The 21,048-nt window shown below is 44.2% G+C and overlaps 1 protein-coding gene across 1 annotated transcript in view; it reads right to left on the bottom strand.

Moving 5' to 3' along the window:
• The window catches only part of TTC9 (tetratricopeptide repeat domain 9), a 50,284-nt gene extending 30,704 nt beyond the window's left edge, over positions 1-19,580 (bottom strand). The window contains exon 1 of the mRNA XM_089686840.1: positions 19,197-19,580. Within this exon, the coding sequence (XP_089542966.1) occupies positions 19,197-19,461 (265 nt within the window). The 5' untranslated portion in view covers positions 19,462-19,580. The remainder of the gene's footprint in view (positions 1-19,196) is intronic.
• Positions 19,581-21,048: the final 1,468 nt, after the last annotated feature.

Raw genomic sequence — 21,048 nt, 5'->3', positions numbered from 1 at the left:
CCCCTGAATATCTAGAATGGATGACTTCAAGATTATGGAAAACTGTACCCCAAAGTGGTTTCTAGCTGTATGGGCCCAGGATATATTAATATAAATTCACATTACAATTTCCCAAAAAGAAAAACATACCAACTGCCCAGACACCAATTTCAGTGGCATTCTAGACACATTTCTGGAACCTTTTATTATACACAGAAATGTGTTCCTGCAGTCGGCAACATGATACATGGAAGACTGTATTCTGCCTGCTCACATCCCTGCTGCCCTGTGCCATGGCCTATGTTGACTATGCAAAAATATATGTCCATACAGGTACAGGGATACAAGAGTAGGACCCATTCCAACTCAATTACCTAAAGAGACTCTTAAGTAAAAAAAAAATTGCTGCAGGCAAAGTGCAGACAACTAGAGGTGCCTATATATACCTGGCCAAAAAACGGGTCTTATTTACAAGTAAATAAAAGAAAAGGGTGAGCGCTAGGCAATAATAGGAAGCAGCTAGCACAGAAGACAGGTAACAATCCCCAAAACTGAATATGTAAACAAGTTACAGGAAAAAATCCAACACTTCTAGTGCCATTCAGATCTTTGCAGTGTTGGGGGTGCCATTAAGTCTTGATCCCACAAGTAAATCCATCCAGTACTACACCCTGAAGTTGTTTCCTCACTTTTACAAGTACAGTGATCATACGGTGTGCAAGTGCCTTACCTTCCGCAATCTAGTATCCTGGTGATCAGTGTCCTCCATCTGCCCTAAGCTTTGACTTGTGTCCTTGCTATCTGTGTCTGTTGCCTGTCCAGACCTCTGGCTGCTATCCTTGTTGTCTAGGTCTGCAGTCCTGCCATCTATTCCAGCCCATCACTACCTGATGAGCACTGTGAAACCTAGAGCAAGGTGAACCTAGGATTTGTGACCTGAGGTCCATGGGCAGCAGAGTCAAAACACCATTGAGGGTTCCTGGTGAACAATGGATAGCCCTTAGACTCCATTGTTTGGGGAATACCACCTCACCTGCTCTCATGTGGGACCATCTTTCAGCATCCTGACTTGACACAGATCCAACAAGGGTTGTGTACTGCAACTTCAGCTAACAGCTGTTCTCTGCTGTGCTCCATTCCTCTGAGAATTTATCACTGGCCTACATCTCTCAGGTATGCCTACCATCTCATGTGGGGGTACCCCATACACTTTAGTTAAAGGATCCACAGCAACATGATGCACATTGACAGCCAGTAGGTGGGTTATTCATGGTCTTCCCAACACTCATGAATACTGTACATTTATATTTAGGTGTGTGGGTGCTCACTGCAGTCAATGTAAATTGATAACAACATATAGAAATCTAACGGTTTGACTCTATGTAAGTATTTAAGAGTCTGTTTCAATGTTAGTTTCAGATGTATTGCATTTAAAAATGGTACCTGTATTAGCAGGACCATCCCTGTCATGCTGCAAGGTGGAAATACTTCTCTAGAGGGGCTGTAACTTTTGGCCTCCAGGCCCCCAGCTCCCTTCTACAAATATAAACCTGTGCAAATTACCACAATATGTTACCTATCCCTCAGCTTCAGATAGAAGGTACTGCGAGGCCATTCAAAAACCTAAGATGTCCCCTCTAAGATCAGACCCGTGTAAAATTCCTTGATTTGTGACCTAGTACATTTATAACACCATGCAATACTTCTGCCCCCACATAGTTTTGAGGTGGACTTCACCATACATAATGGACAACGTTTATGGCCTTGTATCTCCACACTTGTTGCTATAGCTAAAACAAAGAGCAAAAAAATCCTGTGCAATGGAAAACATGAACAAATTCTCAGAGGAATGTGAAGGAAACAGGTGAGACTTCCTTCAATGACAAGCCATCACAGCTGTAAACTGTGCAGCAACAGTTCTCTGACACCACCTCTTCTAATAATGAGCTGTGTGTAATATTTATCATGAGGCCATGCTGGTCACAGGAAGTGTGAGGGATTGAGTTGCAGCATATGAAAGGACAGGACATGCCTTCTACGAGTTGCTTCCATATATTGTTTTAGTAGCAAAAACTACAAGTAAAACTACTATTTATAGTAAAACTAATATATATATATATATATATATATATATATATATACTAAAATTACTAGTAGTAAAAAACGATTCACAGAATGCATAGAGAGCTCCTAAATATAATTGTATGTAACGCATTTCTAACTGGAGTCCTATATTAAAATACATGTGAACCCTACTGAGTGAACGTTAATTTGCAAAAGCACTGCGTACCAAACAACTGCCGTGTGTTTTGTAGAAATAATCTCTGAAGCCACTTCCTGTCTACATGCATGTAATTCATCGGTGGATGTACGTCACTTCTTAGGGTGGGTTTCCATATGGTGACACCAGTGGAGCATGTCTGTACAATGTGCTTGCAATCTCTACCGGGAGATGTACAAGTGGATGACATTGCAAATAGAAAAAAAAAAGGATCTTTCACCCTGTAAGTGATCACGCAAGGCTGTTCATGGCAGGCATTGTAATATTAAAAGCTAAAAAAGGATGAAAAATACATACAGTGCCTTGAAAAAGTATTCATATCCCTTGAAATTTAACACATTTTGTCATGTTACAACCAAAAACATAAATGTATTTTATTGGGATTTTATGTGATAGACCAATACAAAAGTGGCACATAATTGTGAAGTGGAAGAAAAATGATAAATGGTTTTTAAAATTTTTTACAAATAATTATCTGAAAAGTGTGGATTTGTATTCAGCCCCTCTGAGTCAATACTTTATAGAAGCACCTTTCGCTGCAATTACAGCTGCAAGTCTTTTTTGGGATGTCTCTACCAGCTTTGCACATCTAGAGAATGAAATTTGTGCCCATTATTCTTTGCAAAATAGCTTAAGCTCTATCAGATTGGATGGAGAGCATCTGTGAACAGCAATTTTCAAGTCTTGCCACAGATTCTCAATTGGATTTAGGTCTGGACTTTGACTGTGCCATTGTAACACATGAATATGCTTTGATCTAAACCATTCCATTGTAGCTCTGGCTGTATGTTTAGGGTCGTTGTCCTGCTGGAAGGTGAACCTCCACCCCAGTCTCAAGTCTTTTGCAGACTCTAACAGGTTTTCTTCTAAGATTGCACTGTATTTGGCTCCATCCATCTTCCTATCAAGTCTACGCAGCCTCCCTGTCCCTGCTGAAGAAAAGCATTCCCACAACATGATGCTACCACCACTATGTTTCATGGTGGGGATGGTGTGTTCAGGGTGATGTTAAGTGTTAGTTTTCCACCAAACATAGTGTTTAATCCTCCCTCCTGAGCATCTTAGCCTTTGAGCCCCCATTCATACAGGGCAGATTCCATTACAATCAGGGGGATCCCCTGCTGACATAGCAGCATCTGTTCAGTCTCTGCTGAGCGGACATGGGCAAAGCCGCTCTGCTCTATGGGTGGCCAGAATTATACGGACTATGCTGTTCATTTACACAGAGATACATCCAATTTGCTTCTCCTAAATAGAGAAGGAAGTCCACTTTTGTTTTTTTCTAATGGGCCTGACCTGGGGGTAGGCTGTGACAGGCGGACTTGATCAGCATGCCCACCTGAATGGGGCCTAACGCTCTTATGAGATTTTTGTAATTGGGTTTACATATACGTTAAAGAAGAAGTCTCACTATAAGTTTAAAAGGCTTTTTAAATCTTCTAGGGAACCCTGTTAAAAAGTTTGGTGTGGTTGCTGAGCTGTGTGGTCAGATAGCTCGCCCTCCCTTTCCTTCATGGCCATCATCTATCCACACTGGAAATTGACTTTTGACTAACAGCACACAGAGGAGAGGGGGTGGTCCACAACAGAGCCTGTACAGCCCCCACCTGTTCTGAACACTGCCAGGCTGAATATCTGCAGCCTGTGCCTCCTCTGCTCCCTTTGTACTGATAAATGATTGAGCCCACAGTATACCAGAGCCACTAACTAATTCAGAGGAGGATTACTACAGTAGCAGCTGGTGGCTTGTGTTGTGAGTGACAGTTGCTGAAGACGACTGCTGTCATTCACCAAAACAAAAGCCCATAACACAAGTCAGTTACTACACTAACTCCACTTTGGACAAAGGTAGTAGCTGGGTTATGTTGCTGTGGGCTTGTGTTTTTCAGATTGATGGTGCTCCTCTCCAGCCACTGTCATTCACAACACTAGCCACCAGTTATTACTATAGTAACCCTCTTCCAAACTAGTAAGTGGCTGTGGGAGATTGTGGGCTCAGTTATTTATAACTACAGAGAAAGGAAAAAGAGGAAGCAGAGGGCTGCATGGCAAGAAGGGCTACAGAATAGGAAGGGGGTTGTGGTTTCAGTGCTGTCTGTACCTCCCCCTAAAGCACCCATAATTTAGGGGGTTACAATCTGTGGTTACAGTGCTACAGATAACACTGTCAGAAATAAAAATTAAATTTTATTTCTAAACCACAGCACAGGTCTTACCAGGGACAATGCTATGGCCACAGGTTTCCATGAGGGATTTAGAGAGGTTCTAAAGGATTTTGTGTTTTAAATAACAAACATGTCATACTTACCTGCTTATGTGCAGTGGTTTTGCACAGAGCAACCCCAATCCTCCTCTTCTGGGGTCTCCTGCTGGCACTCCTGGCTCCTCCCCCCTGCTGACTGCCATCACAGAAAGCAGCTTGCTATGGGGGAACTCGTGTGGGCTCAATCCCAAGCCATGCTCTGTGTGTCCATTGACACATATAGAGTGGCTCAGGCCTGTCTCCTGCTCTCTTCTCACAGACTGTGATTGACAGAAGCAGGAGCCAATGGCTCCTGCTGCTGTGTCGAAGGCCAACGAGGAGAGAGTGAGAGCCACTGCTTTCAGGCACAGGGCTGGTTTGAGATCGGGCTCAGGTAAGTATAAGGGAGACTGGTGGTGGGGGCTGCACACAGAAGATTTTTTTACCTTAATGCATAAATTAGATTAAGGTAAAAAACAAACAAAAAAAACAAAACAAAAAAACATTCTACCTATAGAACCACTTTAACAAGACTTTTTTTTAACTTCTGGCGAGGGTTCTTCTTTAAAGTGTACGTCCAGCCAAAGTGTTTTTCCTCCTATCTGTTAGAGATTCACCTTCACTTCCTATTCTGCTGACAATTACCAGACACATATGAAGAGAGCTGTACAGCAGCAAGACAGAAAGAAATAAAAATGCTTTTTTTCAGTAAATAAAAAGTCTTAAAAAAAAACAAAAATGGAGAACATGGAAATCAAATGCTTACAGGCTCTTGAATAGTCAATACTTCACAACTCCCATGGAGAGATGCAAATTGAAAAGAAGTCTTTTAAGAGTATTAGCAGAAACCTGTATCCATTGATACCAGTGCGTTTTAAAGCCTCACTTGATATCGTTGGGGGGGCAGGGACCTGCAATGCTTTCCTGAGATTGCTGAGCTGAATCTGTGGCCTCCATCCAGAACCAGCGGTAGCAAGGGACTTGGAGGGGGATTTAGGTAAGAATATCTAGCTTCACAAGGTAATGAAAAAAATGCATAGTAGGATGTGTTAGAGGGGGATGAGGGAGATGGTTTTCAAATGAAGCTGGTTTCTTTTGAGTTAATCATCTGGTGGATAAGGAATTGTAACCCAATAAAGTCAGTGCCTCTTGGATTATACTGGCAGTCCCCGGGTTACGAACAAGATAGGTTTCTGCAGGTTTGTTCTTACGTTGAATTTGTAAGTAATTTGGAACAAGTACATGTAACTCCAGTCAAAAAAATGTTTTTTAAAAGTTTTGGATAGTAAAGGGAAGGGTTATCTGGCCAAGCAATGATGTCAGATTGCTGACAGTCAAACAGTAGGTGGCACAATGTGGTGGGCAGCAAGATGGCTGTCTGGCAGTTTCTGGGACCTGCGTGACATCACGCTGCCTCCGTTCTTACGTATAAGTCATATGTAAGTCGGATGTTTGTAACTCGGGCACTGCCTGTATATTTAAAGAGCTATGTAATTATTTATTATGTTGGTACTCCATTAGAGTGATGTTCACTCTAAAACCTGTTGCGTTTTAAACCATTACTTTTATTTAAATTGGAGTTTTTCTTTGAATGAACTTTCTGATGGGTTGAATTCTCCATTAGAATGATGTTCACTCTAAAACCTGTTGCGTTTTAAACCATTACGTCTATTGAAATTGGAGTTTTTCTTTGAATGAACCTTCTGCTGGGTTGAATTCCTTAGATACCTATATCCTGTAGACAAACGAACAATCAGCTTTCTTAGCCATGGTTTACTGCACTCGGAATCCAAACCAGGTGAACTGTTCCATGTGAGTGTGTCTCTGGCATTTTAGGCCTCTAAACAACCCTGTTAGCCTATGTTTTCATGAATAAATAGATGTTTACTGGCCCTTAGAGGCAAGGAAATAAAACCCACGGCCAGTGCGTTCAGGAGAGGAGCATTTTGCCACAAAACGAATCCCAATGTGCCTAAACGCGTGTAAATGCTTTAGCACTAGGCATATTTAGGCACGTCAAGCATTTGGGTGTTCACTTATTCCAATGGCTACAATAAATTAATATTCTGACCAATGGAATGAAAGAACGCCCAAATACTTGATGTGCCCAATCGTGTTTGCAAAACGTGGCTTTAATACTGCTTTTTCCTCCCCTGGAGCATAGGTGTTCATCAGAGGAACAAAAATGTCCTGAGTGCATGGGGCCTAACTCTGCCACGCTTTTTTGCGTCCTTCCTTTATTCAAAGGACAATTGAAGGCCTATATAGTGAGGATTGCCCACAATGGACTCATGAATCCTTCTGATGTGAATGATTATTGTTTAAGCTCAAATGCTGTGGTACACATTATTGTATTTTCTTGCCCATTCAAACATTTATGCAGATATGCTATCAATTGTGGATTTTCTGATACTCTTTAAGAGCACCCTGTCTCTTTGTTGTTTCTCTTCAGTAAAGTGAGGAAGGCTAGAAGCCCCTTAGATTTTTATTTCTGTCTATGCCTCTGTTGGAGATTTTCCCTCATTCATGTCTGAGAATCAGCAGGACAGGAAGTGAGGAATAATCTCTCTAATGGAGCCCTGAGTAGCAACAAAACCTCAACAGGAGTTCGAATTTATTTCTGCTTTATCCAAAACTAGATGAAAAAAAAATTTGCTTTGGTTCACACAAGTTCAGTGAGTCTGTACCAAGAGAAAGGCTACAGACAGGCTGAGTCTCATCTCATTTACGTACAATGAAGAAGCCCAGCTTCTTAATCTTTAACCCTTTTGTAAACACAGAATCCAAATCTAGTTTACAACTCATGAGGAGATCTACCAGCACAGTACAGGAAGAGTTAATTAGGACAAACAGGGCTCGCCAACCCCCTCACAAACAAAGAGAACTAACAAGCATTGCTCAGTGTCAGAGTTTCCAGAAAACTCCAGAAAGCTGCAATTTTTTTTAAATATTTTATATAATATGTTAGGAACACGTAACAAAGTAGATGTTATCTCAATTTGGCTGCAAAAGTGAATACACATTAAGCTGGCCATAAACATATCAAAATTGTATCTGATTTCTGCTGAATTGAATGAAAGTAAAGCAGTTACACTGGTTAGCTGTATCTAGTGTAAGTGAACTTCCCCACTGCCAATGCTCACTGTTGGAGGGGCTGCGATCAACGTGGTACATTTCTTCACCTTTGGGGGACCTGCCCCAAAATTACAGCCTTCTGGGATGAAATCACTCCTTGGATCCAGAAACATACCTTAAGCCACATAGAGCTCTCCCCTTTGCTCCCTCTTTCACATGACCTCGTCTTCTATGAAGTGTTATAAAAAGATCATAACTCCTCATCTACTGAACGCAGATAAATCTTTGATTCCTAGATTTCGGAAACAATCTGCTTGTCCAACACTTTCCGATTGGAGGAGGGAAGTAGATGCAATTATTGAAGCTGAGCAATGGTTAGGAATCAACAGGAGAAATTTAAAGCCGTATGGCAAGGATGGATGTACTATTCCTCTGAGATATCAGATGATTATTTTTCTGTAGATTTGATACATTTTACACCCCTATGTTGTTGTTTTCACCCACCCAGGTGTTGTTCATTGTTCCCTGGGCAGGGTTTTTTACCCTGCCTTATTTCCCCTATCCCCCCCCCTTTTTTTTTCTTATTGCGTAAAGGTGTTCCTGAGTAATATTGGTACCCAGCTAATGCCCTCTATTTCCTTATTTTTTGTTTGTTTGCCAGGTCACTATGAACGTATTTGGTGACACCTTTATATAATCTGAAAATGTTAATAAAAATGGATTATAAAAAAAAAAAAAAATTAATGAACTACTAGAGCGCTCAACAGTGCTGTGGTTGTTCATTGAGAACTAAAAACTGACAGCTGCAAAGGATGTTGGTACTTGTAGTTGATTCTTTCACAGAACTCTGAATGAATGCTGAGGCCATGTGGGCATAGCCCCGCATTGTCGCGCTTTTTTCAAAAAAGTGGCATCTGGTACAGGGAACTTCTCCCCATACTGCTGTCACACGGTGCGCTAGGATCACCGATCTGCTGCAGGAGCGGGAACATGTAACATGTTCCCGAAGGTGAACCTATCCTTTATATAACAGCTATTTTAAAGAACTTGTTCACATATAGGATGGCGACCTGCATTTTGTAACACTGGATGAACATCAGGCCACTGATACAACACAAAGAAATCAACAAAGAAATCAACAGTTTCTATGTGTCCTATTCACACTGCAATGTAGCGCGGAGATGTGGTGCAATGAGCACGGATAAATTGCAGCAGGACAGGAATGACAGTCACTGTAAAGCAGCACAACTGTACAGCGATATAAATAAAGTGAATGAAGTGTCACTTTTGTGCACTTCAGCTTTGTGATCTGTGGGACCGTGTAATCACACCGGCTCCAACCATCTGCTCACTTGAACCACACACTAAACCTCTGCGGTTTAGTGTTTGGCTGCTTTTGAGGGCAGTGTGAACGGGCCCCGACTCTGCTTACTCCACCCTCCCTGGACTGGCAGGACCACCAAGTATTTTATTAGTACATAAGCTAGAGAATATAGGCATTGCTTAGGCTATATTCAGACTTGAGTTTCAAGTTTTTTAAAACTTTTTTTATGCATGTCTGCGTTTTCAGGCTTGAGCATTTTTTTCTTAGCTACTGGTAAGCTAGTTACTGGGAGAAGGAAAGGCAAGAAATCACCTGATAAAGGCAGGTTACATGCATTTTCCAGGTGAGCCCATTGAAGTCTATAGGGACAGAAATCTACTCTTGCCCAAAGAAGCTCATGCACTTTTTTTGAGCTTCAAGTGGCAATCTTCAAGCTCAAATGACAAGCTTCAAAGGACATGACGCTCAAGTGTGAGTAGGTACCACAGTATACAATACAATGGCAGGCAAACCTCATGTCAAGCATTGAAACCCTCAAAAAAAAAAAAAAAAAAAAAAGTGCTTCAAAATCACTCAGGTGTAAACTGTGAGATTTCAGAGGGAGTAACTGAAATAGTAGCCAGTTTTTAAGTCAGAGTTAACATACACTTTTAAGCAAAACGTGGAAAAAAAAAAAGTGGAGACACAACACCTCTAAAGGAATCAATTTGAATTGCAATGCAAGCTAAAGATGGTGTAGCATAGCATAATATGAAGTATCAGCCAGCAAAACTCTATAGTGCACCATAGCAAAAAGACTTGCAACAATGGTTTGATTTACCCCTGGTTCACATATCTGTGGGTGGTGCCGCTGCGGGACCAGCACAAGTACCTGCAGCCACACCACCCACACAGAGGAATATGGGACCCGCACAAGTACATGCAGCCACACCACCCACACAGAGGAATATGGGACCCGCACAAGTACCTGCAGCCACACCACCCACACAGAAGAAAATGGGGCCCAAAAGCGGATGCCATTAATTTTAATGGCACACCGCCCGCACTGGAAGTTGGAACCATACTGGGAACCTCGGTTCCCGTGCGGGCTGCGATTTTCCAGATAGTGCAGGGACTTCTTCCCTACGGGTCCCGAGGCATGGGAGTCCATTCAAATGAATGGGCTCTCATGCCCACACAAATGTGAACCGGCGGTTATTTACCAAAACTGGAGAGTGCAAAATATGGTGCAACTCTGCATAGAAATAAATCAGCTTCCAGGTTTTATTGCCAAACCTTAATTGAACAAGCTGACGTTAGAAGCGGATTGGCTATCCAGATTCTGAGTGCACCAGTTTTAGTAAATCTATCTCATGGCCTCCCTAAGCTGGTGGACAAGACTCTGAAAAGACAAATCCAGACTTCTTTAACCGCATTGGCTTGTTTAGTATTAAACCGTTCACCGGTAATAAGGAGCAGCTCACCTGTAAAGCTGCTCATAGATGGGTAGAACTTCAAAATGAAAATTCTTAGGAAAAGTATGTTCCAAGAAAGTTTGTTTTTGATAATCAGTGGGGTTAAATCGACATTCATTTTCGACCACAGTGATGAAAAATATGAAAGGAGCAGGATAGAAATGTTTTCTCAAACAAACAGATTTTGAAGTTTTTTTGGTTTTCATTTGGTAGAATCCATACATTCCAAAATCGAATGTTACATTCATTCAAATGGTCTGAGAAATTTTGTAACAATTTTCCTAAGAATCTTTGTTCAAAATTCTACCCATCTATGGCCAGCCTAAGACATGCTGGTTTGTATGTACATACTTTAGAACCCACGCAGCCATTTGAAGCCAAGTGCCTTAATACACACAAGCATTCAGTACAGTTTAGCCGTTTTCTACACCTCGGTGAGATGAATGAAGAGTGTAGTTATCTGTAGGTGCCAACACTGCTGCCTCATTATTTGTACTGTCCCCCATGCCACCCCGCCAAAGAAGGAGTTGGATATCCGGATAGACACTGGCATTCTTAAGACTCTGAAGCCAGGATCTGTTAGTACATTGCCTAAAGCTGCACAAACATATCAAGAGAAATGAAAGCTTTATAATTATACCATATAGCTTCACAAAAATGTAGCTCTGAGCTTCAGGCACCACATGTTTGTGCCAAAAAACATTAGACTGCATAATGAACAGTATAGAGACGGAATCCTATGTGTCACTGGAAAAGCCCTGATAAAAACTGTCCAAACAGCACCTTTGGTTTGTTGAACAACGGTCTATCAAAGCAATGATAGGGTAGTAGAAGATGGCACAGGGAACTGTTATGCTTTCATGTAGACATGTTCTTTAAAACAGCGTGCATTTATCCTTGTTGCCATATTTCCTCTACAATTCCTCTGTACCCTACTGAAAGAAAGATCTGTAAAAAAACAAAGTAAATCAGGTAGAGTATAGGTTCAGAAACCTCTATGAGAACCCTATCCAACAATATATGGATATGGTACATGCAAGTGATGAGGAATCTTGGCTTGCTGTTCAACTCCTCCCTTCACCTGGCATGCCCTGGACATATTGGTGGCACCCAAGGAGGATAGTATGGATAATAGGACTCAAAGCACCTCATTTCAATGCCAACAAGCCATTGGCCATTCACCCCTCCTGAGGTTATGGGAGCACTGAGGAGAGGAGGAAAGAGTATGTGCAATGTCCGCTTCTCCCCACTGGAGGCCAAGTTGGTAGCCACCCCCTTATATCACTATCATCCTTTCCCTAATGGGAGTGCAAAGGCCACCCAATTCTCAGTCTCCTGCTAGGATTGTAGATAGTTTTAAGCCTACAAAGAACTCCTTAGAGAGGTCTATCTGGGTCTCCCCAGGAAATCAGCGGCTCATACACCATTATCAGTATAATACCCAATATTGTGGGTGACTAAACAATTATATCCCCAAAGCTGCTATGGTAAAAGTGATCTGTAAATTCATATAAAAATGTTGTAGACAAATGTACTATAATTGCCCACACATATTAATACACTCCTTAGTTGTATACGAGTAGTTACCATAAAGGAGAAGTGTACTTTAGAAACATTTATAAAGTCTAAAATGTAGACATACCCTGAAATGCCAACGCCTGAAGGCCTATAGCCCTAAATTATGAAACCACAGACTAGAACAGGCATCCTGAAGAAGAGAACTTCCATATAGATCAGTGGAAGTTCTTGTATGTACCTTAGCATTGGTGGTCAATCACTAATTCCTACAGCAGTTCCTTTCCTGCCCTCATCCTAGCACATGCACGAACAGGTAGCTTCAAAATAAGTACTGATGGCTTTGTGGCTTCAGAACTCTGGACAGGTAGTACAGTAAACTATGAATTAAAAGCCACCTGAGGCACAAACTCTCTGCTCTTTTATAGGGAGAAGGGAGAGCACTGAGGAACATCATATCCAATGTACTCCAGTACTCATAAAAAAACTCTTGTCAGCTAACAATGAGGCAATGTACCAGGAGCCATAAGGTGCACAAGCATACCTGCTGAAATTGTCATTGAAGGACCCCTTCAACAATACCACCAAATGCACATTACTTACTTTCTGCCCCCCTCTCCACCATGGGATAATGCCTGGCCCTGGCCATAGGTCACTGCATTGAGGGATGTTGAGATGCTTTCCAACTCTATTGTATACCCCCCAATATTACTCTGTTTACGGTATCTGAAGTGATGCTTTGGAGAGATTAGGGAGACCGAGGAGATAAACCATCTCTACTTGTTCTGGTGACCATGATCATTAGGACAGAGCACCACGAACCAAAAACACTATTCAATTAATTTTAATATTCAAACCAAACTCGCCCATCCATTAATGTCTCCATACTTTATTTTGCTAAGAAATCACTTTGAAAAACACCCCCTAGGCATTTCTGGCAGTGGCCATCTTGATTAAGGGCAGATTATTCGTGTACTATTTACTGCCTGGAATCCATCTGCCCTTAGCTCAGACATGCAGGCAGTAGGATGTGCGTAGCTGAGAAAGCCCCTTCTCCCCTTCTGAAGACTCCTGGTATGCATGACATAATTTGCCTAGGTCTGGAAACTAGGATATAGCCGAAATGTAAAAAAAAAAAAAAGTTTAAAATAAGGAAATATGATATACTCTCCTATCTATTTACAAATGCTAGCAGCATAAGTATTAGAAACAGGCAATATTAATTCAGAGAGCGAAGTTCCACTTTAAGTCACAATTTTACAGTTGTCACCAAAACAGGGGGTAAGTAAAAAATCTACCAATGGGGACCCCTCTGCTGGTGACAATTGTTCAGGAGGTAATTTACTACTGGTTGGGTTTCTACAATGTGAAAAAAAACTGACAGGGTTTCAAACATTCACTACTGAGCTTTAAATGCACTTTAAAGCACACTTTTAGAAGAAAACACCAGTTTTATCCATTATAAAACCTGAAAAAAAACTCAATAAAAATCAATGGAAAGTAAAAGAACACGAATTGCATCTAAACCATCAAAAACATATTTCTACGGGGTTCTATGGTAGTTCAGTTCTACTGAAATGAAATACTATTATCTCTTGATGAGGTGGCCATAGAATGGCCCCGAAACATGTACAGACCGGTTTTGATGCACTGATAATAACGTATGTTAATCCAGCATGTAGCCTTATACCGATTATCCTGATCTTCATTGACAACTGTCAAAAACAGCAGTTCTGTATCTATTTCACAATACCTACACACTACCTGCAATACTTCTAGAAGGACAGGCAAAAAAAAAAAAAAATGAAGACTATGGGTTTCTCTTTCGGGACATCAACTAATTTTAATATAAGCGCCTTCCATGATTCTGATGCCGGGAATAATAGGTCATATTTAGCCATCTTAACAGCTCTATCATGAAATACTATAGAAAAATGTTTCTTTAGATAAGAGCTCTTCCTTAGGTTTAGCTAGGCTTTAATAAATACGAACACAAAAAAAATAAAAATGAATAAACATTTTTATATGCGCGTCTGAGGCTGCCGATCGTTTGTAGCCATCGTAGTGCAACTCTACATGCCGTCTGCAATCCAAGTATATTGTACACAATAACAAAAAAACTTACAAACACTGTTACTCAGCCAGGGTACTATATCATTCCATGCCGTTTAAGAATCGTATCTATGTGGTGCAAAAAAAGGCGGTAGTGACCACTCTCTAGCCAAGTATAGCCTTAAAAAGGAGCAGCTGTCATTCCAAAAATAGGAAGTTGTACAAAGACCAGAGGAATCACACTCATCTGCCACTGTAGATCTCCTGCTTAAACTACCACCCCCCCCCCCCCCCAAAAAAAAGCAGATACATCCTAAATACAAACCACCAATACTTCGAGCAAGTTCCATACTCATCTGCTTAGAGAATAATGAGAAAAGCCTCTGCATTGCCAATTACTGGGGAAGTCTGGTGCCCAGCTGTCTGTTCGGGCATGTTGTTCAGCTGCATTTCCAGTGACAGAAGCGGGTACGCTAAGCTGTAACAAGCTCATGCCCAGCAGTTGATACTGCAATATGGGGACAGTTTCCAGCTGTCAGTTATTGTGCCAAAATAAGGACAAAGCCTGACAGTTTATTTACAGTACACTGCCAATCTGTATGTTTGGACGTTGGGCAGCTAGCAATAACCAGTGCTTTCCTGTAAATGTAAATCAAGGCATAAGTGTATCTACTGCTGATACTTAAAATACACAAAAGGTATATAGAGAGAAAGAAAAAAAAACAAAAAACAAAAAAAACATTACTAGGCACATATTACCAGCTCCTTCCATACCCAGAATGGCATGTTTATGATGCAATTTGAGCGCCTTCATCAATTATTTCCAAGACATAAACACATCACTAGCATTGACTTCATTGGATAATTGTTCTCCATCTGACCACAAAACAGCAGAATCTCACCGACTGCGGAGTAGACTAGAACACAGGTACTGGTGGCTGCCAGCCATAGGTGACACATTGTGTCTGAATCAGGCACACAATATCTACCAGTATGTTGATAATGGAAAGGAAACTAATGACTCCCATCTACAGTAAATAAAGATAGAACAATATAAATCCTATTATAATGAGGATACTAGGATATCACACCCGCACATTAGATGATGTCCCATCCCACGGCTCAGAACCAGACCATTACTCTGGTAAGCAGCTGGAAATCATGAAAGTAATGCATCCTCTTTTGTACAACCATGGACATTCCTGGAAGATAATGTGATCATAAACTGTGATGTCGATGGTTAAAGTACTATAAATCAATAATAATTACACTTAATAAAAATACACTGAAAACAAGAGGTGAATGGCTGAGTGGGTCCATTAGTGAGATCCCAACTTAGAGATGACCAAGCACTCTGTTAGTGAGAACCACCGATTACTTCTAGAGAAACGTACAAGAGTTTGGATACAAGGAAAGGGAATAAGCAGGTATGGCAGTGTTACACCTCTACACTTTGGTAGATCACATCCTACTCTCTGATGGTGACACAACACCTCACTTTCCCACAGGTGGAATCTCCTACAGAAGGGTGGCCAGTCTTGTTTTGACTTGGGTGGGTGTTTTACTCCTTCTCATGGGTGGTTATTCACTTTTGCCTAGGTGGGTCACCATGCCCCCAACCTTTGTAATGACACCACTATGTTGAAGGATGTACCACCTGTGCAAACCATGCAGTGACACTGGGGCTTCCTGGTAATGACTCCCCTCTGTGGGCACCCAGGTAGAACATACAATGTGTGTACACCATGCATCTGCACATGGGCCCCCTGGTAATTATACTACTCTACCTGGGCACCCAAGGAGGTCATACCATTTATGCAAACCATGCAGTTGTACAGGGGCCCTCTGGATGTAGAGTGGTGTCATTACAAATGTATACTACATGTGGGTCAAATGTATTCTAAAACCCCTCAAACAAATTGTCGGTGTGCACACAGTGTTAATACTCAGCAAGTAGTTGACTGGAGGCCAATAACTGGGTCTTGTATAGTGGCCTACCCAGCACTGGTTGGTACAACTGGCCATTACCTAACTCCACCCTGAGTCTGGGGGCACCAACCACACAACGCTCAGCATTACAACTCACCAACTACAGAGGGGAGTGGAGTCACACCAGGCAAAAGGACATCACACCTGCACACCCAGGCACCGGAGATCACATCTGGGCACAAGGCATCAAACCCAGACACACAGGCACAGGACATCACACCCGCGCACTCGGGCACAGGACATTACACCCGCACACAGAGTATCACACCTGGACATCACACCCGCACACCCGGGCACAGGACATTACACCCGCACACCCAGGCACAAAACATTACACCCGCACACCCAGGCACAGAACATTACACCCGCACACCCAGGCACAGAACATTACATCCGCACACAGCACATCACACCCAGGCACAGGGCATTACACCTGCACATCTGGGCACAGGGCATCACACCCAGGCACAGGACATCACACCCATGCACCTTGCACAGGACATTACACCCAGGCACATGACATTACTTCTGCACACAGAACATCACACCCACACACCAGGACACAGGATATCACACCTGCACACAGGACATCACACCGGGGCACAGGGCATGACACCCGACATCACATTACACCCGCACACCCAGGCACAGGACATTACACCCTACATCTCTATGCGAAGATCAACAGTTGCTTCTTCCAGCTGTTATGGGGGAACAGACTGAACTTCATTAAGAGGTCTGTAACCTACCTTCCCAGGCGGACGGGTGGCCTAGGTATGGTCAACCCGGTTGTTTTCTTTTCTCTGTTTCTGAAACATACCTTTGGTAGCATGCTGGCAGAGGAACTGCCTGGGTGGGTTGGTATTTTTCAGTCCTGATTTAGGCCTTTGCTTCAGAGCTGGGAGAATGGTGGGCCAGTGAAAAGCCTGAGGGTCCAACATGGTAAGCTCCCGGCTTATGTTGCCCCATGCCTGAAAATGCTCCGGCAATGGCAAGTGACAGCGGAGGAAATTAAGTCTCTTCCTAGGAAGGCCCCGGAGAGAAGGGTTGTTGAATTTGCCTTTAGCGAAACATTGGCCTGGAGGGATTGCTCAGGCCCTTTTATGATGGAGGGTCTGCATTAGATGAATCTGGAGAAAATCCCTTTAAAGTTTCAGGATTTGGCCTGGCTCTCCTTCCATGGCAGACTCTATGTGAATGGCAACCTGAAGCATCGCTCTGCGGAGAATCGTGGTTGTCCAAGAGTGGAGTGCAGTGGGTTGGAGGAGACGATGGACCATTTCTTGCTTCAGTGCCCCTTCAATATAGAAGTCTACAAGCAGGTGGGTAGGGCTCTGGGTATCCCTTTCCTTTCTCACTTGAGTTACGCGGAGTGGTCTTACGGTGCCATTCAAACTCTCCGGGACTTTGATTTTGAGACACTTTTTCTAGTTAGCTTAGTAGTCCATTACTACACATGAAATGCACAGTGTCAGGTTTCCATTTGCAAAAAAGTCCTTCCTGTCAAGGTGGTGGTGAACAACATTCTGGGTGAGGTTGGGAAGATTCGGGGTCTTGAGAAGGACAGGTGGTGGCCGGGAGCCTGGACAAAGCCATGGAGGAAAGTTAGGTCCCCGTAGCTGCTGTCAGTCTCTGGGGGCGTGGCTTCTCTCTGTCCTCTCATGTCCCCTAGATTTTTGTAAAATCAGATTTTTGAAGAAAGGCTGCATGAATCAATGTTTAATTGTTTCTTAGCCTGAGGGGGTGTTCAGGTGACGGTCCGGTTTGTGGAGATACATTATAAAGATGATAATAAGTAAAATGATTGGTTCTGTTTATGTTTTTCCCGGCAAAAAGAAAAAGGCGTTTTCTATGCTGAAGTAAGTGATTTTTGTTTAATTATATCTATTAATTTTATTTATTCTGTATACATGTAAATATTTTTTTTTTTACTATGTTGCTTGTTTGTAAGCTTTTTAATAAACAAAAAATTACACCCTACATCACATTACACCCACACACCAGGGCACAGGATATCACACCCACATACCTGGGCACAGGACATCACACCCACACACCCGGGCACAGGACCTCACACCCGGGCACAGGACATCACACCCACACACCCGGGCACAGGACATCACACCCGGGCACAGGACATCACACCCACACACCCGGGCACAGGACATCACACCCGGGCACAGGACATCACACCCACACACCCGGGCACAGGACATCACACCCACACACCCGGGCACAGGACATCACACCCACACACCCGGGCACAGGACATCACACCCGGGCACAGGACATCACACCCACACACCTGGGCACAGGACATCACACCCACACACCCGGGCACAGGACATCACACCCACACACCCGGGCACAGGACATCACACCCGGGCACAGGACATCACACCCGGGCACAGGACATCACACCCGGGCACAGGACATCACACCCACATACCCGGGCACAGGACATCGCACCCACACACCCAAGCACAGGACATCACACCCGGGCACAGAACATCACACCCACACACCCGGGCACTGGACATCATACCTGGGCACAGGACATCACACCCACACCCCCAAGCACAGAACATCACACCCGGGCACAGGACATCACACCCGGGCACAGGACATCACACCATCACACCTGGGCACAGGACATCACACCCAAGCACAGAACATCACACCCGGGCACAGGACATCACACCCACGCACCTGGGCACAGGACATCACACCCGGGCATAGGACATCACACCCGGGCACAGGACATCACACCCACGCACCTGGGCACAGGACATCACACCCGGGCACAGGACATCACACCCACACACCCGGGCACAGGACATCACACCCACACACCTGGGCACAGGACATCACACCCGGGCACAGGACATCACACCCACACACCCGGGCACAGGACATCACACCCACGCACCCGGGCACTGGACATCATACCCGGGCACAGGACATCACACCTGGGCACTGGACATCATACCCGGGCATAGGACATCACATCCACACACCCGGGCACAGGACATCACACCCGGGCACAGGACATAACATCCACACACCGGGGCACAGGACATCACACCATCACACCCGGGCACAGGACATCACACCCGGGCACAGGACATCACAGCCGGGCACAGGACATCACACCCGGGCACAGGACATCACACCCGGGCACAGTAACACAAGCCTGTCTTTGTAGTAGCGCCAACCTATACCATAGCGGCTCCGTGCCCCTGTACGTCAGTGCGGTGGATGTGCCCCATGTCGGTGATCACCCACCTGCCAGGCTGTTATAACAATCCACCTCGATGCTCTCCACCGCCCTCCTCTGCTCCTCGGTGATCCCGGGCTGTGTGGCGGCCGCACTGTCCTGCTCCCCGGGGAGCCCCTTCAGCTCCAGCAGAGCCCGGTGATACTTGCCGATGGCCTCCCGGTACTTCTTGTCCTTGTAGCACTGCGCCCCCTGGCTCTTGAAGTCCATGGAGCGATGGATGAGCTGGCACGGGTCTCCTCGGATGGCGGCGGTGACCCCGGTCCGATCCATGTCCGCCGGGCGCCGCTTACATGCCGAGAATCCGCCGATCGGAGGAGAAGCCAGGGATCGGTCCGGGGATCGGAGAGCACGGCGTCTATACAGAGCAGACACAGCACAGCCCAGCCCCCGCCCCGCCGGCCCCTTCCTCCCCTGTTAAAGGGACAGTCCGCATCACTCTGCTGTCATTGTCACCGACCACCGACCCGTCCTCATCTATGGTGTCGCCCACGGACACCTCCACATGTCACCAGTCATGTGCAGACAACAATATGAACAAATGCCATGGGTTTCTTATGTAGAGATTCTGTTGTATTTGGTGCAGTGTATTTGTATTTGATGTTCTTTGTGTTTTTTATGTATTTTTTATTTCTGTCACTTCACATTTTTTTTAACGACTTCCAGTCCAGGCCAATTCTGTCATTTTTCTCATACACAGAAAATCAGCATTTTTTTTGTGCTAGAAAACTACACTATATTGCCAAAAGTATTGGGCCATTCCTCTATATCATTGGGTTCAGGTGTTCCAATCACCTCCATGACCGCAGGTGTATATAATCAAGCACCTAGGCATGCAGACTGCTTCTACAAACATTTGTGAAAGAATGGGTCGCTCTCAGGAGCTCAGTGAATTCAAGCGTGGTACCGTGATAGGTTGCCACCTGTGCAATAAGTCCATCTGTGAAATTTCCTTGTTACTAAATATTCCACAGTCAACTGTTAGTGGTATTATAACAAAGTGGAAGCAACTGGGAACAACAGCAACTCAGCCACGAAATGGGAAGCCACGTAAAATGACAGAGCGGGGTCAGCGCATGCTGAAGCGCACAGTGTGCAGAAGTCGCCAACTGTCTGCAGAGTCAATAGCTAAAGACCTCCAAAAATCATGTGGCCTTCAGATTAGCACAACAGTGTATAGAGAGCTTCAAGGAATTGGTTTCCATGGCCGTGTAGCTGCATCCAAGCCTTACATCACCAAGTGCAATGCAAAGCGTCAGATACAGTGGCGTAAAGTACGCTGCCACTGGACTCTAGAGCAGTGGAGACATGCTCTCTGGAATGACCAATAACGCTTCTCTGTCTGGCAATCCAATAGACATGTCTGGGTTTGGCAGTTGCCAGGAGAACGGTACTTGCCTGACTGCATCGTGCCAAGTGTAAAGTTTGGTGGAGGGGGGATTATGGTGTGGGGTTGTTTTTCAGGGGATGGGTTTGGCCCCTTAGTTCCAGCAAAGGGAACTCTTAGGGCGTCAGCATACCAAGACATTTTGGACAATTTCATGCTCTCAACTTTGTGGGAAGAGTTTGGGGATGGCCCCTTCCTGTTCCAACATGACTGCATACCAGTGCACAAAGCAAGGACCATAAAGACATGGATGAGCAAGTTTGGGGTGGAGGAACTTGACTGGCCTGCACAGAGTCCTGACCCCAACCCGGTAGAACACCTTTGGGATGAAATAGAGCGGAGACTGCGAGCCAGGCCTTCTCGCCCAACATCAGTGCCTGACTTCACAAATGTGCTTCTGGAAGAATGGCCAAACCATTCCCATAGACACACTCCTAAACCTTGTGGACAGCCATCCCAGATAAGTTGAAGCT

Source organism: Staurois parvus, unplaced genomic scaffold (genome assembly GCF_062004578.1).
Source record: "Staurois parvus isolate SC_StPar_1 unplaced genomic scaffold, SC_StPar_1.0 ptg000414l, whole genome shotgun sequence".
Lineage (NCBI taxonomy): Eukaryota > Metazoa > Chordata > Amphibia > Anura > Ranidae > Staurois > Staurois parvus.
The sequence above is the reverse complement of the archived record's forward strand: the minus strand, read 5'-3'. Positions and strand labels throughout refer to the sequence as shown.